The sequence below is a fragment of the Salvia hispanica genome, chromosome 5, assembly GCF_023119035.1.
Source record: "Salvia hispanica cultivar TCC Black 2014 chromosome 5, UniMelb_Shisp_WGS_1.0, whole genome shotgun sequence".
NCBI classification, from domain to species: domain Eukaryota; kingdom Viridiplantae; phylum Streptophyta; class Magnoliopsida; order Lamiales; family Lamiaceae; genus Salvia; species Salvia hispanica.
Window position 1 is genome coordinate 29,071,470 of NC_062969.1, and position 22,975 is coordinate 29,094,444.

The following is a 22,975-nucleotide window of genomic DNA, read 5'->3' on the forward strand; positions in this document are numbered from 1 at the left end:
AACCAGCGGATTGCCGTGACACCTCCAACCACCCCCCTGGCCACCCCGGCGCACTCTCATCCTCCGTCCACTCGCCGGGCTCGGGGGGCGGTGGCCTGCGCGCATGACTCGCCGACCGCTCCCGCTCCCTTCCCCTTCCCCGTCGTCTTTTCTTTTCTGCGCGTCTGTCATTGAACGGGAGATTATCTTCCTCGAGATCGTATCCCCTATATCATGCAATGACAACGTAAGGTCATCACAGAGAACTGTTTCCACTCAGGCTCGACGTGCGAGACGAAGCTTAATCAAAAATCAAGCGAGGGCCGATATACCGCGTCCTCTCCCGGTGACCCCGACCCCTGCATCTCGGGACGCATACCGTGCCGCATCCCCCCGCATCCCGCCCCGCCACATCATCCCATCATTCCGTCTGCAAAGATTATCTCCCGTCGCTCGCATCTAGGGTATACCCTTCCCCACCCGGCGCTGATCTGCCCGCCGCTCTCCGCCGTCTGGGCGCCCGGCATCCCCCACGGCATACCCCCTGGTTCTCCCCATCGCCCCCCCGGCGCACCGGCCATCATCCCCATCATCTGATTCCAAGGGATGTTAAACCCCGGGCCCATCTCGCCCCATCCGCATCCCACAGGTACCGGGGAGTCTCGAGATCCACTCGTCGGGCCGGATTGGACTCGTTGCTGTGATCCATCGCTCGATGATGCTCTTATACAAAAGTTGAGAGAGAGAAAACTCGTTAAAACAAGTGGTGCAAATGAAAATGAAACGAAAATCGCGTTTATATAATGTGTTTTTTTTAAAAAATAAAAATAAAAAATCAAAAATCTAAGCTGGCCGATCGGGCCGCCACAATGGCGGCTAGCCGACCGGCCAGCGCTTCGGCCAGCGACAAGCGATCGGCCAGCCCACGCCGAACCGCTAGCCGATTTCTCTCTCGCCGACCATTGCGGATGAATAATATTGGAGTTCGTATGATGCCTTTTAAAGCATCCACAATGGTAAATAGGCCAGCCTATTTTCTCCTTCTGCCACATTATCCAATTCTAAAATTTCTCCTGCCAGACAAGCAACTGGACAAGCAATAGGCTAGCCACATCATCAACACTATTAAAAAAACAACTACATTTACGGAATTAAACACAAAATACGGAATTAAATTTACGACACATATACGGGAAAATTCGTTAATTTTATTTAAATAAAAAAAATTACATTAACTAAAAAAAAAATTATATAATAATAAAAAATTCTAGGCTTCCACATATGAGCCCCCGCTCCACTCTACTCCTCGTCGCCGTCGCCGCCATCCTCGCCGCCACCGGCTGCACCCCCGGCATCTGAGCCCGCGACTGATCCCACCAACTGTGCCGCGAAGGTATCCAAATCGACCCGCATACTCTCGAGCATTGAGTGAAGAAACCTCTTCTCCACGGGGTCAGTTGCCTCCCTCCATTCGGCCAAGATCTTGTGCATCTGTTTGTGCGATTGTTGACGCGCGTAGAAGGCGAGCTCGTCTGCCGACCTGGACCTCCTGGACCCCTGGGCGACTCCCCTCGCTGTCCGTTGCGCCCTCCTCTGACCAATCGGGCGAGTGCTGCGAGCGAAGGATGGAGGGGACGGCTCCTCCCGGAACATCCTCGGGGAGGTCGTGGGAACCGCCGCCGTAATCACCGGCATAGTTCGGCCTCCGCTTTCTTCAGCCAGCAACATCGACACCCGCCCGGAAATTCTCGGAATCCATCAGCACCAGATAGCAGTTCCAGTAGGTGAATTCCTTATATAGCCCCGGCACGGGGAAGACTTTCTCCGCTATCCTCCTGCAATCCTCGTTAGTATGGCCACTGGTCTTCATGCGGATGGCGTTGGTGTACAACCCCGCAAATCGGGAGACCGCAGCCCTGATTCGCTCCCACCCCTTCCGGCACTCCTCCCCGGTGTATGCCTTCCCATGCAGGCAGTTCCTCTTGTAGGATGCCTGCAATTTTAGCCCACATGTTGACGATCCTCTGATTGTTCAAAACGAGGGGATCATCACAAACAGACACCCAAGCCTTGGACAGCGCGACGTTGTCATCATCCGTCCACTTCCTCCGTACACTGTCGTCATCAGCCGGATGCGACGACTCGCCTATCACCTTTTTGCCCTTCTTCTTCTTCTTCTTCTTCTTCTTCGGTGCGCCCAGACCCTGCCCCCGCCCCTGACCTACTCTATCTGTCTGAATGGGAGTGTCTTCGTATCGAACGCCCGGTACCAACAACTCCTCTATGGAGAAAGTGTCATCTCCAGTGAACTGAGTCTCCATTGGGGTCAATGTGTGGGAAGATGCAGTCAAAAAATCAAGAGTGGGGTGATAGACATTGCCCCCCCCCCTCCCCCGGCGTCACGGGCTGCACCCCCGCCTGCCACCTCGACATGATCTGTGATATCATCTGCATCCCGGCTCCCCAATCGGGCATCATCTGCATACCGGGTTGCATGTCCGGTACCCCCTGCCCGCCGCCCTGCGGCATCATCTGCTGCCAAGGGTACATGCTGTAGTACCCGCCGCCCATCTGCCCCCATCCCGCTCCCGCAGGTACTGTGGGAGTTTGATTCCCACTCGTCGCTGGAGTAGACTCGTTGTTGTGATCCATTTCGCATTATTGCTCTTGTACAGAAATTAAGAGAGAGAGAAAACTCATTAAAACAAGTGGTGCAGATGAAAATGACGTGAAAATCGCGTATATAGTGTTTCGAAAATTTAATTAACAAAAAAAAATATTTCCGCTGGCCGATCGCTCGCCGATCGCCAGCCTACAATGGCGGCGAGCGGATCGGCCAGCGCCTGATAATCGGCGAGCGCTCGCCGAATTTCTCGCCGGTTGCAATGGTTCGGCGAGCGGACCGGCTAGTGCTGGGAATCAGCTAGCCGGTCGCTCGCCGATTATAGTGGATGCTCTTATGTGTCATCAAGGTAGAGATCCCCAAAGTTTACAGTTCGGGCAGTTAACCACGAAATCGTAATCCGAGGGTTACGATTCCGAATCGTAACTGTGAGATTTAAATGGAACTGAAACTATTACTTCTAGAATCGTGGTTCGGTTCAGGTTCTAAATCGGAACTAAAATCGTGTCCGAACCACAGATTCTGAGGAGAAAATTCAATAACTATTAAAGTTTGTGATATTATATCCAGTTTAAAGTTCTTAAGAAAAATTCGTGATATTAATGGTCTAATACCTTATTTTAAAATTCTGAATCGTAGTACTATTACTACTAGTTATAGTTATTTAATATTAATTATTTTTTCAATTAATAATTTATAAAGTGAATTTTAATGTAAAATTATGAATCGTCGTATATTATTAATATTATTTAATTTGAAAAAGTTACCTTAGTCATTAAGTATAATTAATAGTCATTGGAATTAAGCAAATTAATACTATTAAAGTTCAGAATTCTAATAATTTTTCTTTATAACATTAAACTCATAATAAAGAATTTATCATAAATCATACTACTATATATTGTAAAAATATGATAAATAATCTAATTCAAAATCATATTTCTAAAATTACGTTTAGATCTTTTATACGATCTTAGTATAATACTATTATACATGTTCCATATAATCTATTCTTACTCGAATCAAGATTTATTAAAAACCGATATTCACAATATTCACAACAAGCCCATTGAATAGTAGGCACAGGCCGGCTTCTGACTTTTGTATTATCATGTATGAATATGATGAGTTTGGATATGATATTGACTTTGCTGTAATTTCTTATAATATACTCCTAAAAATAATTAAGTTCGATTCGGAATCAATTTATAACGCACGTATGCAGTGTTGCGAAATTTTCCTCTAATTAACAAAAGAAAAAAAATACATTTGATTAATTAATTTAAAACAAACTAATTTTCACAAATAGCAAATTTCCTAGGCAAAATAAATGTCCAACAGAGATGATAAAAATTTATACTACTAATTAATAGTTAAGGGAAAGGGAAATTTATTATATTTTGTTAAAAGAGCTTAATCTACAAACACTTTTGCACCAAAATTATAATCATCACAAAAAAGGACATTAGTCTAGTTCAACATAATTACTTTTGGACTAATTTCCACAAACTGGAAATTTAGGGACTTTTAGCCATACTAATTAATCTTCGAGAGCAAAAACCTTCTAAAATAACTCATTATTAAAATGGTGAAGAAAAATGTATAAGATTATTTAAAAAGAACTGGAAGCATGGGAGAGTTGATAAAGAGGATAACAGTGACTTCCAGGTGAGATGGATTATTGGTAAGTTTATAAATCACAAAAAAGTATGCCAAATTTTGGTTATTAGGTATGAATTAATGACACAAAAGTTTAGGTTAATGTCAATAAAAATCATATGTTTGGGGGGAAATGAAATAATCGTATATAATTCCCCCCTTTTTGGTATATCAACAACGTAAAATGATTGTGATTAATTATAGGCCACGACTTATGCATGAATTGCCTCTACGCAAACACAATAGTCTCAACTATAAATAAGTTTGCATAATTTTGAGAAATTAATAATACATCGCATTTGTGTTTATAAATTAGTGCTCAGTACTTCAATAAAGAAGATAATAAAATGGCTTTTTTCAATGCTGACAGATTAGCCATCATATTTGGCCTCTTGGGTAAGAATTAATTTATTTAAGTTTTTCATGAACGTTTTGTGATAACGATTCAATTAAATCACATTTAATTGAATAATTATTATACTCCATAATTTATGAAATTTATTCTCTTGTTTTGCAGGCAATATAATATCTTTTCTCGTATTCTTGGCGCCACTGTAAGAAAGAGTTTATTTTATTGCATTACTATTTGTTTTTATTTTGTAATTAGTGTAGTGATAGTCATCTTCGTCTTATCTTTCTTCCTTACCAAACGAGCCCTGATGTAATGTTAATGCGCAGGCCAACGTTTTACAGAATTTGTAGGAAGAAATCGTCGGAAGGGTTTCAATCAATACCGTATTCGATCTCATTTTTCAGCGCATCGTTGTTGCTTTACTACGCTTACCTTAAAACAAATGCTTATATGATCGTTAGCATTAATGGTATTGGTTGTGTGATTGAAGCACTTTACATCTTCCTCTATATACTATATGCTCCAAAGAAGGTCAAGGTAAGATACTACTACTATTACAACTAGCTCTCTCTCTCCCTCTTTCGGTTTCTTGGTTGAAAATGATGATAATTTTTATTCAGCTATTCACAATGAGATGGATTCTCCTGTTCAATGGTGGAGGTTTGGCAGTGATCATGTTAGTTTCTCTACTTGTTGTACATGGCTCAAAGAGGGTTACTTTAGTAGGATGGGTTTGCGCCATTATCAACATTGCTGTATTTGCCGCTCCTTTAAGCGTTATGGTAAATTAATATTCTTTTACAAATTATTTTTCTTTTCAAAGATACTCGCATCAACTGCTCGTTGCTGCGAGCATCTCAACTTTGAAACTCTATTTTAATTATGAATAAGCATGAGTTCTTGTTAATTTTTTGTATGTCTTTATAGAGACAAGTTATTAGAACAAGAAGTGTAGAGTTCATGCCATTTGCACTATCATTTTTCCTCTCCCTTTGTGCTACAACTTGGTTTTTCCATGGATTCTTCATCAGGGACTACTACATTGCAGTGAGTGTAACAAATTAATTACTTTCGATATTTCTTTTACAAAAAATTAAATGTTGGTTTTAATTTTTGACTCGTGCTAATATTGTTGCAGTTGCCAAATATTTTGGGACTTCTATTAGGAGTTACTCAAATGATCTTGTACTTCATCTACAAAGACAAAAAGCAATCATGTGTACAAGCAAATTTTGAGGTGGAGAAGACTGCCTCAAATTCCGGAAATGATATTGAAATGAATATGAATTTTGATGCAAATGTAAAGAAAGGTGTCGACACAAATTTTGCGCTTGAGGAAAATGTTTCGGACTTAAAAAATGATGACGAAATGAAAATGGATTTTGACAAGGGCACCAAGATTATTTCAACAAGGGAACTGCTATTTTAAAGTAGTTGTCTTGGTATTTCATGTGGAGAGTATTTTAATGAATAATGAATCAATGTAATCAATTCTTTCATTCTATTTATCTTACTTTTACGACTATTTATTCGAGAATGACACGAATAATATTATATTCCCTCCGTCCCATTTAAGATGTTTTTTTTTTAGTTTGTCCCAACTAAGATTGCACAATTCATTTTTTGGAAACTTCCTCTTTCTAATTGATACACCAATCACTTTTCTCACTCCTACTAAAATATTCATCTTTCTTTCTCTATTTTAACTCTTACACCTACATTTTCTCTCTCCAATTAAACACATTAACTAATAATTTCTAAAATTCCATGGCGACCAAGAAATGTTTCATATAATCCTCCCCCAAGTGACATACTAAGATTGCATATTTCTAGCACCATAAATTTTAGAGTACGTGATAAATTAACAAACATTATATATACAAAATTGAATATTTTACATTTGCAATAAATGTATCATGATTGATTATTTTAATTTAGAGTAAGATAATTTGACAAAATTTGTATATACAAAATATCCCTAATTTTTAAATCGATTTTATTTAAACCGGTTTTCTTATTAGTTCATTTTTTTCTTACTAAATTGCCCTTTTTTATATTTGTAAATACTTTGATTATTTCCATTCATACTTCTATGAATTTATAGAAACCCCGAAACTGAAGTAAATTTAAATTGAAGTGTCTTTGTTTTAATATTTGGAAGATATCGCCAATTTTAAATTTTTGTTTCACAAATATATATAACATTAAACAATAACATCGATAAAGTTAAAATCATATTTTAATCTTTTTGACTTATTTCTTATTACACTCTAGTAACTCATCTATTTAGGACCCGTTTGATGTTTGATAAGTAAGTAATTCATAGATATAGATATTTATATGGGTATTTCTAAGTGTTTGGTATCATAGTTAATCTATCATGTAATCATGTGTTATCCTCTATAATTCATCCAAGCCCGCAATTTTTTCCTCAAAATACTAGAATATGTATCTCACAAATTTGGTCGGATAGCATTTCTGCCTCATTTGTTGTCTACCAAACAAAAATGAAAAAACCTTCTTACGAGCTTATCTTGACACGAAGCTCGCATTTCTTATCTTACTTTGCAAATATTCTTATATCACATCTTTCTTATCGAACGACCCTTAGAATTTACTCCCTCCATCATATAATAAGAGTCACACTTTGCCATTTTGGTACGTCTACAATAAGAGTCACACTTCATTTTTTACCATAAATGGTAAGTGGGTCTCACATTCCACTAAATCATTTCACTCATATTTAATATAATTTCAATATAAAAAAATGAGTCTTATATTCTACTAACTTTTTCACCTTATTATTTTATATATTTTTTAAAATTTATGCTAACATTATTATTTTATATATTTTTTAAAATTTATGCTCACAGTAAGAATGACTTACTAGAGGAAGTAGTTAAGGTTGTTACACATTCTAGGAATGTGTAACTAACACATGGTGTTTCTTCAGCTTTCTCCATACACTACATCTACTTCTATTCACTAACAGCATTTTTTCAAATATGTTATTAAATGATTTTTTTTATTTTACTTTTTATGGGTGGTAAAAAACAATTTTTAATCGTCCGAGGGAATATTTATTTAAGGGTGTTATGCTTATGCATTCTGGGAATGCATGTCAGCTTCCTCCATACGCTACAACTTATAAATTTAAATCATAATAGTTCAGAGTAGCAACAGTATAGCTAAAGGTTAGTACCGGATATCAAACACGGGGAAAACAAACACAAAATGTCTATCTTCTACTAAAACTCAATTACTATCTGGAGAACCGAAAGATTTTGAAAACTTTTGAAAACTGAAAGCAATAGAAAGAAAATAACAACTATTTGCAGATAAACCGTAGATAAAAAATAAGATGGGTTCCGGGGTGTGCGTTTACCTACAAAAATTCCAAATAAATATCCAGCCTTTTTTTGACAATCACCTACCTTAGCTCATGGATGCAAACGTTTATTACTAACATTGGGGTTTTCAATCCGTCAAAAATAACTTAGGGAATAAACAAAGTAAAAATAAAACGGATATTAAATAGAAAAAGGAATTGTATAACCAAAGTCGTTACTAACACATCCCAAGAATCCTATGAGTTTAGTTACACATAATGAAATAGTCTAAACACATAGATTGAAGGGAAAACAATTGGAACATAAAACTAAAGCAAATAAAACTCGTAGGTTAAATCCTTGTCGTTCTTGATGTTCTTGGATCCTTCTTCATCTCCTTGCACAATGAAGTACTCTAGCTTTTAATTTATGAGAATTATGTTGCAAAAAGAAGCTCTCTTTTGATGAAGCTTGATGTTTTATTTATAGGGGAAAGTCACTCCTCCTGAGTTGTAGGGGCGGGAGGGGTGTAAGTTGTCCCGATCACAATTCCAACAAATATTGTATTAACAAGGCAGACCAAACTTGACATTATCTGAATTCACTAGGAATATAACTTTCTTTGTTTAAAAGTAACATGATTTCAAACCCTACTACATGAAGTTTAAAACCTCTTCATCCACACATTTTATTTTAGTTGCTAAAATAATTTTCAAATTTTATACAACTCCCCAAAATTAGTTTTCAACAAATTAATCAAAAATATCTCAAGTAAAGTTATAAGCTTATATTATCCCCAAAAATCATATCTTTCTGTCGCTATCATACTTGTAATATCATACCTTGACTCCAATTGCATAAATATGAAACTAAAATTACACAAATTTATGACAAAATAAAATCCCCAATTCAAAGAGCCATAATTTTTGATTTGTCACAAACTTGAATTATAAGCTATTTTCATAATCAAAGCAGGCTAGAAATTTACTACATATTCATATTCCATCAATAAAACCAGTCAACTATTCAAAAGTAGAAGTGGCTCAAAAGGAATTAAATTTAAAAGGGAAAACCCGTTTCCCCCTGTGGGCTCTTCCTCCCCTGCAATTAAAAAACAAAAGAACCAAAACCCCAACACGGGTCAAAATCATGAGTGACGAAATTTCCCCGGGGAGTTTGGTGTTAAAAAATTTTTTTGGAAGTTTAAAAATTTTTTAATTTTTTGGATTTTCTTTTTTTTTAGAAAAAAATTGAACTATTTATACTAAAAATGAGTATTTTTTTTCCCTGGGTCGGGAAAAAATAAATTTTTTTTTTCCCCCTTTCCCGACCTGGGGAACCCAAAAAAGGATATCCCTTCTGACCATCTTAAGAAATAATAGGATCATGTAGTGGCGTGTCTTCCACCACATGATTTTAAAGTTATCTCTGTATTCTTCCGGCCCATTTTTCTAGGAAAGGCCGTTTTTGGGCCCTTAAACCCCACACCCTTTTGCTCAAGGCCAATGATGTGTATGGCCCACCCACTTGGTTTACTTCAGGCTTAAAGCTTAAAAGGGGATTAAAAAAGGAGTACTTTCTTTTCCAATTTCCCTGATTTGGAGATTCTTATCATCCCGAGCTTGGTTCTTTTTTTTATACCACATGGCCGAGTCAATGCCCCCGGGCCTTAGTTCCTCAAATTTCCCCTGTCTTTCCCTTTCCTTTCCCTTTCCAGCGGCCTTCATATTCATCTTTTCAACCCTTAAGCATTATTTTTCCACTTAACGGGTAAATGACACTTTTTCCCCAACACCAATCGTACGTGACACCCCGATTTTTGTTTTGTTTATTATCCCCCCAAAGAAAACTTTTCGGGGTTTTTACCCCCCACCTTTCCTTGTGGTGTTCACCGTCTTTTCCAATATTTTTCTTGTTTCCCTTTGAGATCTCCGTTTGACCATTCGGGGGATGAGAAGGGGAGATCCGATGATGTCACCATTTCCTCATCAAAGCTTCTATTGTGCGGTTAAAAAAGTGCGTACCTTGACCCAAAAATGATGGCCGGGCCCCCCTTTACCTATTGAAAATTTTTGGGGGGGGGAATTTAGCTACCTCCCTTGACTGGGGGGTGGGCGAAATTTTGCTTCTATCCTTTTGGATACATAATCCACCGCAACCAAAATGTATGTATTCCCTAGAAGAGGGGAAAAGGGGGCCAAATAAAGTCCATGCCCAAACACCAAAAATCTCAAAAACCATTATGGGGTTTTCCAGGGACCATCTCTTCAGAAATTCCCCGGTCGGTTGACATCTTTCCGAATTTGATAAAACTAAAAAGGCCCCTTTTTCCCGGTTTTGGGAAAAAAATCCAGGGGCCCAAAAACCTTTTCCGGGTTTTCCCTGGGGCCCCAAGATGCCCCCAAGGGGCTAAGGCATGGCAAGGGTTCAAGACATCTTTTTTCCCCAAATTCCGAGATGCATCGCCGGATAACCCCTTTTGAGCACATCTTCCGGAGGTGGGATCACCCGGGAAATAGTATTTGGCTTTTTTTCTTCATCTTCATTTTTTTCCCCCGGAAATTTCTTGGGCCCCGGTAGTTCTCTAGTGACTAAGAAATTGGCCAGCCCCCGAACCATGGCTCTGCATTCATGGGGCCCCCCCCTTTTGATTTTCCCCGGGTTTTCCCCGTGAACCCCGTTTCCCACCAAATGATCCCCCAACTTTGTTCCCCGTCCCTTTTTTTTATCTTTTACCCCCCAATCAAATTCTTCAAAAACATCCCCCATCTAACCCAACCCCCTTTTGGAAAATTTCCCCGGGCCGAAAATCTTAATCGAAAAGCTGCCCTTGTAGACTATTACTTTGCCCCTAGCGAATGGGGAAATTTTTTTGAATATTTTGCCGGATCTTTTTTTCCGTGGTATCTAGTTCTTGGGGCCTGGGGGGTCTTGAGGCAAAAAAAAAGACATAGTTTTTCCCCCGTCAATCCCTCGCCCTAGGCCCCTTTCCAAGCAAAACCCCTTTTCGTTCCCAACATTACCCAAGGGGGTAATTCCCCGGGGCGTGGATTATCGGGCGAAAAACCAAATCCCACTTTTGGGAACACCTTCTGATCCTTAGAAATCAAACTCCACATCATTGAAGAGACGCTTTTAGCGGTGGAAAATTTTGCAAAACCTTGATACACCTCCCTAAAAAAGCCCGTGCCCCAGAATCCTCTAACCTCTTTTTTGTTTCGGGGGTAGGGCCAAAACCATCCCCTTGGCTTTATCCACTTAATCCCTCTCTCGGGACTACAGGGCCCGGGGACTATTCCTTAGGTACCATGAAGTGGCATTTGCGAAGTTTAGGACAAAATTTTTTCCCGACACCTCCCCCAATTCAGCCCAATTTGGAACATGCATAAAGGGAATTCTCATACAGGGTTTGAAATCACCCAAAAAAATTTAAATTTTAAACCTCCAATGGCCCAGAAGATGCTCATCATACAAGCGGAATTTTCCCTGGTGCATTGCATAACCCAAACGACATTTTTTTGCTAAGTCCCCAAGGGGGAAAAGGTTGTTTCTCCTTATTTTCCCGGATCCACATATATCTGGAAGTATCCACTGTATCCGTCTAGGAAGCAAAAATATTGCTTTCCCCCCAACCTCCCCAACATTTTGGTCAATGAAGGGAAAAAGGAAAATGATCATTTTTAGGGGGCCCATTAAGCTTGGGAATCAATGCACATTCTCCACCCGGTCACCAATCTAGTAGGCACCAACTCATTCTTGTCGTTTTAAACCCCTTTTGTTTTCCCCGACTTCTTTGGCACCAGGGGAAAATTTTGTCCATTCCTTCGGGAATTTGGAGAAATAACCCCAAGGATAAAAACTTAAACCTTCCTTGAACCTTTCCCCAAAAATTTTTTGGGTTTCCCCATTTTTGGGTCTCTGGCGCCCCCCCTTCCCTTAAAAATCCGGATGTGGTGCATGCAAAGATCAAAAATTCCCCCCCAAGTCGGAGGTCCCACCCTGGCCTTTTTTTGTTCCCCCGGATCACTTCCGGTGAATCATTCTCATGTTCAATTCAAAGGGGCCTTTGATTATTCGGGGAACCCGTTTATCTTTCCAAGGTGGCCCCTTCCCTTTTAGTTTCTTCAACCCCTTTTGGGTGATGGTTTCCCGGGGCGGGGGGTTTTTTCCCCGACCTTGTTGCTATTTCATCCAAAGTGGTTCCCTCGCCGGGACCTTTTCCCCGGGGAAACCAATGCTCGAATAAAAGTGGTTGGTGGCAAAATGCCATGTTTCGCTTCATTGATGCTTTTTTGTGGGGTTGAGTTTGGGGTTTCACACCTTTCCCGACCTCCTTACCCACGTTTGCTCTTTCCCTTGTTAAACCTTCCCTTTCATTAATTACCTAAGATATTCCCGGAGGGGGGTTAATGACATTGAGGGAATGCAAATTCTCAACATCCAAGGGTTTTTTCATGGCTTCATCGATGTTAAATGTTTTTTTTTCCCCAAATTGATAATCCAAAATATTGTTCCATCAAACAAATCTATGATACCTGGGAAAAATGGCCTTTTCCCAAAAACACTTCGGGGTGAATCAATTCATTATCACTCATTTTTTCCACATGAAAATCAATTTTTGGAAAACCCCTGCACTTTTTCTATCACGTTCCCGGCCCCTTGTTTAAAGCTTTCCTTTTGGGGGAATTGAAAACCCTTTTTGTATACACCAGACTTCCCATCCCAAATTCTTATATATCGAAAGTGGTAACACATTTATCGAGGGTCCTAGATCACACATAGCATGCTCCAAAATTTTTTTGTCACCGAGAGAAATGGGCAAAATGAACATACCGGGGGCCTTTCATTTTGATGGCTCCTCCTTTTTTTTAGACACCCACATTTTCTCCAACTACTATTTTTCCGGCCCGGGCGGTTTTCCCCCTTTTTGAACTCCTTGATGAATTTTCAATGTGGCCCTTAAAACTTGCGGGGAAAAGGGGGGTTGATTTCCCTTTTCCGAAAATCTTCCTTTAAGTCTTCGGGTTTGCCCTTCTTTTTGGGTTCCCTGGGGGAAATGGCTTCAAGGGGCTTCCCCCGCCCCGTTTTTCCCCCGGGAAAGATGATTCACCTTTCCCTTTTCCCCTCAAACTCCCCCGGGGTCGGGGAAAAAAAAATGGTCCGCCATTTCCAGGAAGGGTTTTTCCGGATCCTTTTTTAAGACCGGGCTTCACTCGGGTATTCCTTATAAAAATCCTCCGGGTCGGGGGTCTTGCTTTCCTTGCCCCGTCAATAGGGGTGTATTTAAAAAACTTTTCATCCCCCGGGGCCCTTGCCGGCCCCGACCTCAAAATTATTTGGCTAATATTTCCAGGTTTGGGTGGTTTCCCGGCCGGTATCCTTCCCGTGTCCCCCCATCTCATTCCCCGAAGTGGCCCAAATTTTGACATTTGCTTGGAAAATATCCAAAAGGGTTTTTCTTTTTGTTGAGCATCTTGGATTTTGTGACCCCATCATTGTTTGCCTCCCTTTGTTGCATGTGTTGTTTTTGGCCCACTAGGTCATGTACCATCTCCCTGGAAATTTCCCCGGGGGCTTTTGTTCGATTGATTTTAACTTGACCCCCGATTTGGTCGGTCCGGGTCCCCCCTTTGGGCGAAATTACCCCCCTCCTTGAATTTTTCCGGGGAACCCGGCTCCCCGACCCCGTTTCCCGGTGTGTATGTTGGAAATTTATTGTTTCCCGGGGGCCTTCCCTTTTGGGGGTGGCACATAACTCCCTTGATTGCCCCGGGTTTTTTGTTCCAATTAACTTGGGCCCCCTTTTTTGGGGGTAACTCCGTTTTCGGTCCTTCCCGGTTTTTTACCAATTTAATTATCCTTGGGGGCCGTCCCCCACCCACGGGGAGGCCAAATTTTCCCTCTCTTCACGACCCCGGGTAGGCGAGGGTTTTCCGCCCCCCCCTTTCAAGGGTTTTTCCCCTCCATGGTGCCCCCTTTGATCTTCCCGATTCCCTTTATTCCTTCTTTATTCCAATTCCCCCCGCATTTACCCGCCTTTGGGAAATCCATCGGGCGGTGTACCATAATGGGGAGTTGATTTTCCTTGGGCCCCAAGGTTTCTTCTTTTTCCCGGGGTCGGGGGAAATTCTTTTTTTCAAACTCGGGTGCCTTCTCCCAAACCCCCTCCTTTTTCCCCAACTCCTTCTCCTTCTTGTTCCTTTATTCGTTGGCCGAACCTCTCCTCCCATGATACGTGGGTTGTCCCTATGCCTTTTTTGCGTCGTCCCCTTTTTTTAAATTTTCCCGGTTAACTTCGATTGTTCTTTAAAATTCCCCCGGGTCGAGGGAAATTTATTAGGTCCCCCCTTCCGGGGTTGGGTCCTTCCTGGAAAAAAGGGGAAAGGTCCCCCTCCATCATCTTGTGATTGGGACGGGGATCGATCGAAAAGGGGCCCTTAAAACCCGGGGACTGCCCCTCAAAAACCATCCCTAATCCTGCCAAATTCCCGACCCCCTTCTTTGGGGATTTTTTTTGGGGCGGGAAGAAAAAATCCGGAATTCCCTAAAATCTTTCCATGTGTTTATTAGTGGGGGAACTTGGCCCAAGTATTAGCCTCCCCCCTTGGCAAACGGGGCCCTTAAACTAGCCCCCCCGAGCCCCGTTTGGGGGCGCTTTTATCCCCACAACTTACTAAACTGGGTTTGGATTCGTAAGGACATTCATTCCTTCGTCCGAAAAATGTGAAAAAACCCCAAACATTTGTCTTTACAAAAGGCCTGCGGGTGGGTTGGAAAAGGGATGGGCGGGGTTTACCCTCCCAATGGGCGGTGATGAACCTTTTTCTCCCCGGGCGGGGTCCTTAAATGTGCCATATTTTACGTCTTTCCCCTTCCCCCGCCCGGGGTGCTCAATTTCGAAACGACTTGGGTCCTCCTTTCCCCGCCCAGTTCCATTTCCCTTCTCACTTTTGGTTTGAATGGAAGGATTTTATGTCGTAAACCCGATCCGGTGGTGATGGTGGATGTCGATTCTTTTTAAAACCTACCCCACGAGCGCCTTTGACCCAGAGAAATTACTCCGGGTTTCCCAAAAAGTAAGCCCCTCTAAACCGGCCAAAAAAAACAAATAAAAAATTAAAACTATATACACCAAATCCCCAAACACGAAAAAAACTCGCCCTCCCTCCCCCCAACGGCGCCATTTGAAGAGGGTTTTGAGTTTTTTTTTGTTTAGGTTTGAAGGTCAACAAAAAGTTTAAAAAAAATTTAAAAAGAAAAACCTCGGGTTTGGGAAAACCCTGAACCCCCGGGTTTTAATCCAAAAACCCCGAAAACACTTTTTGGGAAATCAACTCCCCTTTAAATCCCCCTTTAAAAAACCTCAACCCGCTTTTGCTAAGAAAATACTAGTACGGGTAGGGATCGAATCCAAGGGGTGAATCGTAAATAAACATGTTAAAGACTTTGGGGAAAAAATTTTTTTGCCCGCAAAATTTTTGGGGGAGCTTTAATTCCCTTTTACTTGGGAAAAAAAATATTTACCCCAAGCCCAGATCTAGGCCCCACATATAAAGCTCAATAATAGAATTAGAAGCAAAAATAACATGTTGGGAAGAAGATTCAAACCTTAAATTCCAAGAATATTTGAAATAGCTATATACGGAGCTTCAAGTTTATTTTTTTTGAAATTGGAGACAAGTTCATAAGATTTGGAAATTATGGTTAACGGCGTGGGCTACCAGTGGCATGGCGAAGTCACCGGCAAGTGCAAGGCGGCGATTTGGTGGTCAAAATGATAAAATGGAAGGTGACCGTGGAAGAGAGAAATATGGCGTGAGAAGAGGTGAGAGGTAAATACATAAATTATACAAAATGTTTCACCTTTGTTTCATATTAGTACAAAAAGTTTGAAGTATACATAAATCATACAAACAGTTTCATTCGTGTTTCAATTTAGTACATTCCGTCATTTGTGTTTAAATGACGTTAACTCTTTGTGTATGTGAAGTACAAAATGTTTCATCATTGTTCATATTGGTACAAAAAAATTTATGATTGTTTCGTATCGGTACAAAAAATTTCATCATTGTTTTATGGTTTGTGCGTCACATAAGTAAAAAGTTAACGCCGTTTAAACACATATACTGAAATGTTGTGGTTGGTGCAAGAACTCTTTGCTGGAAAATTTTACTCACTCACTGAACTCACTACACTCTTTATCGATTGCTGATTGAAATTTGCCTCTCTTCATTCACTCAAAGTTTCTTCTCGGGCTTGAGACAAGAAGTCCCGAGAAGAAACTTTGAAAATTTATTATTTTTTCTAAGTTCAAAAGTATTCATTTATGTAAGCTAAGAATTAGCTTTGCGGTGTAACTAGATCCTAATTTGAGACATGGACCTCATATCCTTTATGTACTATATTTCGTTTATCAAAGTAACAAACATGAAATCGTTTCTTTAAATTCGTTTGTCGTTCTCTTTTCCTTTGTAGTTCGCTTCTTAGTATTTAGTTAGGCATATCAGTCAAGGTTGACAACTAATTCAATCATCAACAAACGTCTAAAAGGTCCCATGCATTTTTAAACCGGACGTAAATTCTATAATCCAAGAAAAATTAAGAGGCGGGTAATACATTAGGGGAGCAATAGGGTGCGTCATTCTTTTAAAGTGATATCGTACTTCCAACCTTTTATTATCACGTGGCACGTAAAATGCAAAGAGTAAACTACAAAACTAATACTCAGAAAATGGGGTTTGCACCATTTTAGTATCCAACATTTATAAAATCATATTTTCAATAAAAAAGTTCCACAAAACCCAAATTCAGTCCCGATTTTTACTATTCTACTCTTGAAGGGTGTATTTGTCCATTTAACTTGATTTGAGGAGTGAGTTAGAGCACCAAATTTGTGAGTTTTGCATGTTTTGTACTCCCCCTGTCCAATTAAAATGGAACGTTTTTCTTTTTTTTATTTGTCACATTAAAAATGAAACGTTTCCTAAATAAAAAACAATACTCTCTACTTTTTCATCTCTCTTACTTTACTTTCTCTTCATTAACTAATAAAAAACACTACATAAAATCTCGTGCCGAAACTCAAATGTTTCATATTTATTTGGACAAAGGGAGTAAAAATCTTTGTGATATTATTAAGTCTTTGTATAGTATCTCAAAACAAATTATTTAAATCTTTGTAGTGTTATCTAAAAATGCATTATTTAAATCTTTAAAATATTATTTAAATTATTGCATTACTATCGGGAAATTAATATGTATTTTTAGTACTCACTCCGTCTGCCATTAAATGTTTCATTTTTTCCATTTTCGTCCGTCCGCCAATAAATGTCTCATTTCATTTTTATTATATTTGGTAAGTGGACCATACATTTCACTAACTCATTTCACTTAAATTTTATTATAAAACAAATACTATGTAAAAGTAGGTCTCACGTCCTACTAACTTTTTCTACCCACTTTATTTTATAAAGTCAAACAATTTTTTAAAAATCGCGTTGGTTAGATATGTGTACACTCAGTACACCTATCTAAGCTAAAGTCACTGCAAGTGGTTACATACGATTGGTAGCTTAGAGATAGGTTAGAGTAATTTGGTTACAAGAAAATTGGGCCTAAGGTTTAGAAGAAATAAATTAAATGGGCTTGCTTCAGATGAGGGAATAAATCAGGCCCAATTATCATGTAATAACTTTGATCAAACCAAATGAAGCATGATTTGATCAATTTTGTAGTCCAAACGATCCCAACAATTCTACCTTAAATCTAAATTCTACATTCCAACAAAGATCCTCAATAATGAATGAGGTGTTTCTAAATGCATAGAACTTCCCCAAAAAAAAAATATACTTTGGTTCTAAGTTGACAAAATTTTCTTACTATATGGAGTAGTATTTAAAATACTACATTTTCCGGAGTGTTACAGTATTATTCAGATAATATTGAATAATTTATTTTTAAAGCAATCGTAGTTTAATGCTTAATTACAACAATAATTGATTAAGTAATGGGTTAACACCGGCCGGCAATGACGGACCCAGGTGGAGTCGGGTGGGGTCTGTCGTCCGACAAGCACCGCCGGAAAGTTCATTCATAGACCTCCGACCCCATGCAGCTTTGTCTTAACCTCACGTAGTAGAGTTTGCTGGAAAATAAGAGTGAGGGAGAATCATTTGGAAGATTTTAGGAGGGGATGAAGAGGGGAAGCCGAGAAGAAGAACTGAATTCAGATTCTCACTAAGGAAGAAACGTTTCTACCTCTTTGCTTATTAATGATATGGGCCATAAGTATGTGGGCTCCTCTGTTAAGTAGATTTGATTATAAATTAATTAAGGATAGTTATGTTTATAATTTCATGTTTAAACAATAGTTTCAATCTCTTTTACTTTATTCTAATTTATGAAAGTCATCAAATGTTTATTTAAAAATATTTAAAATGTCTTATAAATACATGTTTAAGTTAAAAGATAAACAACTAAAATTCTGCAATCTCCATCCGAAAATAAAAAATTATTTTATCATTGATGTACGTCTGCTAATAGAAATCTCATTTTACTATCATTAAAAATTAAAAATAATAAATAGACGTCATATTCTATTGCTTTATAAAAACTCATATTTTATTTATTAATACTCTATTATTTTAAAATGGGAATTAGATTCTATTATTTTTTTCAACTTACGTATCACAAAATTGGAGCTGAGGAAAAAGATGTCAAATCAAGAGTCAAAACAGTCATATTTTTTAAATAATAAATCAAATATTATATATATACATTATATTAATTATATATATTCGAGTTTTAAACACCGTCTGGCGAGCTAAATTGATTCACGTAAATCACGATAAATCTCTTTGCTCTAAAAAAACATAGCTATTAAACGGACCTTTTGTGTATCAAATATGGGGTTTGGTTTTTTAGACATTACTTTTTGTATATGAATACAATTAATCTGGTTTTGTTATATATTAGAATAATTTTGACTTAATAATTATGGTGTATAGAGTTTTAGGCATTAATTTTTGTAATTAAATGATTATAGTAGTAAGAATTTGTTATGGTACGATAATTTTGACTTGATTGATTAATTATAAATATTGAATTTGATAGTGGCAATGTGTTGGGCACTGAATGGATCGACAGATTTTTTGTATTGCGAAAGTTGACTATCGTTTGATATATACTACTTTTAATTAGTCGTTTTAAATTGACCAACCTTTGAAAAATAAACATAACACAAAGAAATTTTATTTTCCATATAAGACAAAAACTGCACAAGAACTCAAAAGATGATACGTTCTAAACAATATTTATGATTCGACCATTTGAGGAAGAAAGGATAAATTTATATAGGCATAGTACCCTTTAATTTAGTTTTATTTTTAGGATATAATTTCATATAACTTTTGGATATTTTTTAACACTGCTATTTTAGGAAAGAAATTATTGCTCTAGATTTTTGAATTAATCATAGTAATATTAATTAACAGAGTACATAATTAAAAAAAATACTATATTTAATTTTAAAATAAATTATAACTTAATATAGTGCTATAAATTTTGCAAAAAAATTAATATTTAATCAATTATAAATTTAATATCTAGTTTTTTCTTTGTTATTTGTATTACTCTCATAACTTATTTATTTTTCCATTAAATTTTTAAAACAAATTATCATGAAGTATAAATCTTCAATAGAGTGTTAAATGGAAAAGTTTATCTAAATAAATGATTTTTTAGGGTTTTTGAATTAATCATAGTAATATTAATTAACACACTACATAATTAAAAAAAATACTATATTTAATTTTAAAATAATTTTATAACTTAATATAGTACTATAAATTTTTCAAACAAATTAATATTTAATCAATTATAAATTTAATATCTAGTTTTTTCTTTGTTATTTGTATTACTCTCATAACTTATTTCTTTTTCCATTAAATTTTTAAAACAAATTATCATGAAGTATAAATCTTCAATAGAGTGTTAAATGGAAAATTTTATCTAAATAAAATTGATTTTTTTTATAAAATAATTAATCATTTTCCTTATTGAAATGTGAATTAAATACTAAAATAAAATAGCCATATTGATTAAGCATATTTCTTTTGCATTTTCTTTTTATTTTTATGTTATTTTCCTTTTGTATTATTTTTTTGTAAACTTATTTCTTTTTTCATTAAATATTTTAAATAGGTAAATAATTTTTTATTTTAATTTACTTTTAGAGATGAATATTTTTTTATTAAAATTTTCTATAATTAACATGGTGGGTGCTGATTAAGTAAGTTAAAAAATTCAGTTAAAATAGATAAATTCCATTACTTAAGGAAATCATAAAAATGACATAATTATCCCAATTATGTACATACAATTATATAAATTTATCACACCCTTGAAATATAATATTCGAGTTGACTGAAAAATATTACTACTAAATCTAGACATACGCGCACCCTATATAAATTCAGCAGCACCACCCTATTTGTTACATATCAAAATCTAATATTCTCTTTACTTCTTGAACATCTAATCATGCCTAAATTAGCCGTATTTTCCCAGACATTTTTTCTTGTCTTGAATATTGCAACATTGTTGCAAATATGCATTGCAATGTCATTCAACGTTGTTGATTTCGGGGCAAGGGCCGATGGCAAGACCGACTCATCATCGGCCTTATTAAAGGCGTGGGTGGCTGCCTGCAGCTCGGGCTCTGAATCAACGGTTCTCATTCCACAAGGAACGTTCCTGGTGAATTCGGTATCGTTGTATGGAGCATGCAAGAAGAAAATGCAGTTCCAACTATTAGGAAATATTGTTGCTCCTAGTTACGAATCACTGAGCAACCATCAATCATGGATATCATTCAAAAATGTTGATGGGTTGTCATTTATTGGTGGTGGCACTATTGATGCCAAGGGGTCAAGTTATTGGTCATGTAAGAAGCAACAAAGGGGTTGCCCCTATGGAGCAAGGGTAAGTTCTAATTTCTAACAATTGAATTAAGCATAAAGATGTGAATTCTCATTATGTAAATCGAAGATACAAATTTAGGTTAAGTGAAATTATACTAAATCACCTATATTTGCACACTATTATCAAATTAACAATGCAATCTCACATATTCTTTGAAACTATTGTAATTGCAGTCATTCTCTCTTCAAGGCTGCAACAATGTACTGGTTAACGGCTTGAAATCGTTCGACAGCGAGGGTGTCCACATTTCTATCAATGGATGCAACAACATCACCATGCAAAATTTGATATTAATTGCCCCAGATGATAGCCCTAACACCGATGGCATTCACATTGGGAATTCGAACTTCGTTAGTGTCCTCCACAGCAAGATTGGCACTGGAGACGACTGCATATCAATCGGCCCAGGTACTAGGAACATGTGGATGGACCATATTGTGTGCGGCCCCGGGCATGGCATTAGGTACGTTTGATATATTTGCCTAAATTCGACAACATTGTAATCATAATACCAATTTTCTTTAATAAATTTTCGTTAATTGCAGCATTGGAAGCATTGGTGGAGAGCCACGCGAAGAAGGAATCGAAAACATTGAAGTGCAAAATTCAGTGTTTAGAAACACAGACAACGGTGTTCGGATTAAAACATGGGCGAGACCTAGCAATGCGACCATTACGAATGTCAAGTTCACTAACTTGGTCATGAACAATGTTACAAACCCTATAATTATCGATCAACAATATTGCCCTCAGAGAAATTGCCCAAAAGGCATACGTACTTGATATTACTCTAGTATTGTGAAACTGTGGATGAACGAACGAGTACTAATGTTATATAGTTTGCAGAGCTCCGGGGTGAAAATTAGCAACGTCAAAATCAGCAGCGTAAGTGGAACTTCAAGAAATCTGCAAGCTCTAGTATTGGATTGTAGTCCTACAAATCCGTGTCAAAATATCAAATTGCAGGATATAAATCTAGTTTATTCAGACAAGATGAAGAAAACGCAACGTGCAACCTCACTCTTTAAACATGCTTATGTTAACTAAGGCTGGTTGACAAGTATAAAGAGCTCGAAGACGTACAAGTGCAGGGGAACTTAACCATAGCGCGAGACAAGCCCAGTCGTCAAGTTGTGCGGCCGCGCTATTATTATATCTAAAGTGTTGTTTAGTTTTACTTTTCTTTACTTAAATATAATGTAATTGAGTCGAGCGCAATTATGAGTTCCGTTTTAGGTTTTCTTTGTCCGTTCTTTCTCAGAACGAAGAAAATAAGATTTCAATTAGATAATTATAAATAGAGTCATTGTAATATTTCTTCACACAAGAAATGCAATATTAGAATTGATATTTCTCCATCTCTTCCAACTAGGGTTTTTGAGAATCCTAGTAACCCCAACTTCCATCATTTTTGTTCTCTTTTGCAAAAGATCAAGATGAAGCTCTACCTCTTCTGATACGATTTCTGTTTGTTATTCCAAGTTGCTAGGAAACTTCGTATACATACATATATGGACTTAATTATCTACTTTTTCGGGGTTCCTACATACTCCAGTTATCTAATATTCTGAATAACAATATTCTCTTAATAAGCCCATTTTGTTCGAGTAATTATACTGCAATTTTAATCCAGATGCTAACCTCCCAACGACCGAGTCCTTCTCAACTTAAATCACTGACTGAGCCTTCGCATGGGCTAACGAGCTAAATACTTCATTCATCTTATGAGATTTAGTAAACGAGCTCCATAAATTTTTATCAACCAAAATTTTTACCCCTTCTGTAACGCCCCGCTTTTTCGAACCCTAATTTTCGGGTTATAAAATTTTTGCATTTAATGCCTTTAGTGCTATGGTATGTGGAATTATTGATGAGTGAATTAATTGCACGATTGCTTTGTGACCTAGTTGCGTTGTGGAATTGAGATTGATTTGAATAGTCAAATATATGACGCGGCGTTGAAAAGTCAAAGATGTGGAAAATATGACGTGACCGTGGAATGGTCAAAGTCGTTGGAAAATGTGAAGTGGAGGTGAAATTCGAATATGTGAA

The 22,975-nt window shown here is 37.8% G+C and overlaps 2 protein-coding genes across 2 annotated transcripts; both read left to right on the plus strand.

Moving 5' to 3' along the window:
- The first annotated feature begins 4,608 nt into the window (after positions 1–4,608).
- LOC125189778 (bidirectional sugar transporter NEC1-like) lies at positions 4,609–6,042 on the plus strand. The gene is made up of 6 exons (XM_048087013.1): positions 4,609–4,657; positions 4,779–4,815; positions 4,940–5,150; positions 5,234–5,395; positions 5,541–5,660; positions 5,752–6,042. The coding sequence occupies exons 1-6, from the start codon at positions 4,609–4,611 to the stop codon at positions 6,040–6,042; spliced, it is 870 nt and encodes a 289-aa protein (XP_047942970.1).
- A 14,518-nt stretch (positions 6,043–20,560) lies between these two features.
- On the plus strand, positions 20,561–21,706 carry LOC125189779 (polygalacturonase-like). Its single transcript, XM_048087014.1, has 3 exons — positions 20,561–20,923; positions 21,097–21,386; positions 21,469–21,706. Exons 1-3 carry the CDS (start codon positions 20,561–20,563, stop codon positions 21,704–21,706), a joined length of 891 nt encoding a protein of 296 aa, XP_047942971.1.
- Positions 21,707–22,975: the final 1,269 nt, after the last annotated feature.

Excerpts from the sequence above, each read along its gene's own strand:
- LOC125189778 (XM_048087013.1), top strand. The coding sequence starts at position 4,609 with ATGGCTTTTTTCAATGCTGACAGATTAGCCATCATATTTGGCCTCTTG. Across the intron at positions 4,658-4,778 it reads CATCATATTTGGCCTCTTGG|GCAATATAATATCTTTTCTC; the intron begins GTAAGAATTAAT and ends CTTGTTTTGCAG. Across the intron at positions 5,661-5,751 it reads TCAGGGACTACTACATTGCA|TTGCCAAATATTTTGGGACT; the intron begins GTGAGTGTAACA and ends ATATTGTTGCAG.
- LOC125189779 (XM_048087014.1), top strand. The coding sequence starts at position 20,561 with ATGTCATTCAACGTTGTTGATTTCGGGGCAAGGGCCGATGGCAAGACC. Across the intron at positions 20,924-21,096 it reads GTTGCCCCTATGGAGCAAGG|TCATTCTCTCTTCAAGGCTG; the intron begins GTAAGTTCTAAT and ends TTGTAATTGCAG. Across the intron at positions 21,387-21,468 it reads GGCCCCGGGCATGGCATTAG|CATTGGAAGCATTGGTGGAG; the intron begins GTACGTTTGATA and ends CGTTAATTGCAG.